This window comes from Palaemon carinicauda, chromosome 4 (assembly GCF_036898095.1).
Source record: "Palaemon carinicauda isolate YSFRI2023 chromosome 4, ASM3689809v2, whole genome shotgun sequence".
In the NCBI taxonomy this organism is placed as follows: domain Eukaryota; kingdom Metazoa; phylum Arthropoda; class Malacostraca; order Decapoda; family Palaemonidae; genus Palaemon; species Palaemon carinicauda.
In genome coordinates this window covers 27,033,994-27,036,493 of record NC_090728.1, presented here as the reverse complement: position 1 = coordinate 27,036,493, position 2,500 = coordinate 27,033,994, and the positions used below count along the sequence as shown (strand labels likewise).

At 31.6% G+C, this 2,500-nt stretch overlaps 1 protein-coding gene across 1 annotated transcript in view; it reads left to right on the top strand.

Annotated features, from left to right (window-relative positions):
• Positions 1-2,341: 2,341 nt before the first annotated feature.
• Positions 2,342-2,500, top strand: part of LOC137639325 (uncharacterized) — a 1,436-nt gene continuing 1,277 nt past the window's right edge. The window contains exon 1 of the mRNA XM_068371605.1: positions 2,342-2,357. Within this exon, the coding sequence (XP_068227706.1) occupies positions 2,342-2,357 (16 nt within the window). The remainder of the gene's footprint in view (positions 2,358-2,500) is intronic.

Below are 2,500 nucleotides of genomic sequence, written 5' to 3'. Positions count from 1 at the left end.
GCCTCACACTGAGGGACCTGATGGAACCCAAACATAGATTAAGGCAATGAGGCATAAGGCATAGGTATTCAAATTTAGTACACTGAATATTTTTTTTTCTAAATGTATGTATGTAAATATTAAATTTTTTTCATACTCTTTTTTATGGGTTTAAAGAGTCTTTTATAATTTTTCATAGAAAGCAAATATGAACAATAAAGGATATTGTTGTTTATTTATTTACTTTTTATCCCAGATGACTGAAAGTTGCTACATGTTGGTAGGAAATAGAAGAGGCCACTAAAAAAAAAAAAAAAAACACTTGTGTCCCAGGCACCCTGCATGCTAAATCTGTCCCTGTTCAATATAAAAACATTTACTGTTTATACTTATGAAGTTCTACCGAAATCAACTGCCCAATTAGGAAGATCATTCCTAACCTGGAATAAAACTTTTAGAATACTGTGTGTATACGGGAGGTACAACAATCCCAAAACTATAAAAAGATAGTGAGAGAATTCCATTTGAGAAAGGAGTTAAACAATGAAACCTCGTCTCTCCTAAATAATTCACAGCGTGCTTAGTTTTTAAGAATTTAGATTAGAAAAATGTAGGAATTAACATAAAGTGGGAATACCTTAAAAACCTAAGATTTGCAAAGGACAGTTGTGTTTAGTGAATCGTGTGAGGAATTGCAAAAGAGGATGAAAGATTTGAATAGAGAAAGTAGGATTGTATAACTGAAAATTAATGTGAGTAAAGCTAAGATAATGTTCAATGAAAATGCAGAGACAACATATAATGGTATATACGAACCTATATACATATTCAATAGATATACGTATTTAGAACAAACAGTAAGTGTTTCTCAAAAACATGAAACTGGGATTAAAAGAATATGCTTACGATAGTGAGGTTTTGGTGAACAGAATTATATTATGAAACGTAAAACGCCCATTTCTCTAAGTACAAGTGTTTTTAATCGTATGAACTTATGCATCAGAAACTCGGAGCCTTATAAAAGCCTTAAAACATAAGCTAGTTACAACTCAAATAGCTATGGAAAGATGTATGGTATGAATAATACTAAGAGAAAGAAAAAAGAGCAAACTAAAGTAGAGGATAATCTATCATGTAAGAAAAAGAAATGGAAATGGCTAGGTCATAAAATGAGAATGACAAATAATATTATTATAAATAACAGAATGGCTCTCTAGACATTGTAAAAGAAGCAGGGGAAGTAAGAGAAGACGATGGACTGACGAACTTATAAAATTTTTAAGCCTAATCTATATATAAAGAAACAGACATGATTGGAAGGATATATATATATATATATATATATATATATATATATATATATATATATATATATATATATATATATATATATATATATATATGTTACAGTCAACATGCGTAATCAGGTATTACGCTTAATGACTAAAACTTTTAGTCATTTCACGTAATGGCTGTGACCGTTAGCCGTTATGCATAATGGCTAAAATTTTCAGTCATTTCACGTATTGGCTGAAATTAAGGGCTCTGTATTACACTAGTTGCCTGACAAGGTTTCAGTCAACACGCGTAATGCTTCAAATTATGTTTAAATTCTCGAATCGCTAGTTATACACCACATTAGGCCGGAACTAAACAATCAAAATACTTCTTATCGGATAACTAACTTCAATACTCCCTCTAATGCTTCGTCTCAATCTTCAGACACTTAAGGCTTCACTCCAGACTTTTCTTCTTTTTCTTACCTTACTTCCTTCCTCAGTCCGCCTCCACCTGCCTTCTCCTTAGATTAACGTTATCTATAATAACTTATATTTATCATATACTATCTGTTGTTTTACTTTAAAATAATATAATTTTCTAATCCGGCTTAATTTTCAGAATCTAGACACAAATCTAGACAAAATGGCTGAATCATTCGAAGATAAATTCAAAATAGAACTCTACAAGAAGCATGAAATGATAAAAAAAAATCTTCATACCGAAAGAGCAATACTTTCAAATTATTGAAAATGTGAAAGCAGCTCCTGCACAAACGACTGCAAAAACTAGTCAGGAGTACTACCTTCCTCAAAAGTAATTCAATTTTCTTTCTCCTTTGATATAAGAAAAAAAAAACAAGAAAAAAATAAAATTTTACTCTAATTGCTATTACTATTTTACTGTAATTGTTTTTTATTATTTCTTTGTTCAGTTATGAAGTAGTGCAATGCGGAGATGTTGAGAAATTGATCAAAAGAAGAAGCAACCCTGAGCAACAACCAGTGTACTATGTCAGCATTGAAGATATGTATGATGATATCAATGCGCACATATTGCAACAGGCCATGGTGGTCGTGACCGAATGATGAAAGAGATTAGTAAGAAGTATGTCAACGTTACACGCGACGCCACAGAGCTCTTTAAATCCTATTATTATGAATGTCAAAGGAAACATAAACGTCCACGAACGAAAGGAGTCGTAGTTTGTCCTATTCTTACAAACGAATTTGCATCTCGGGCT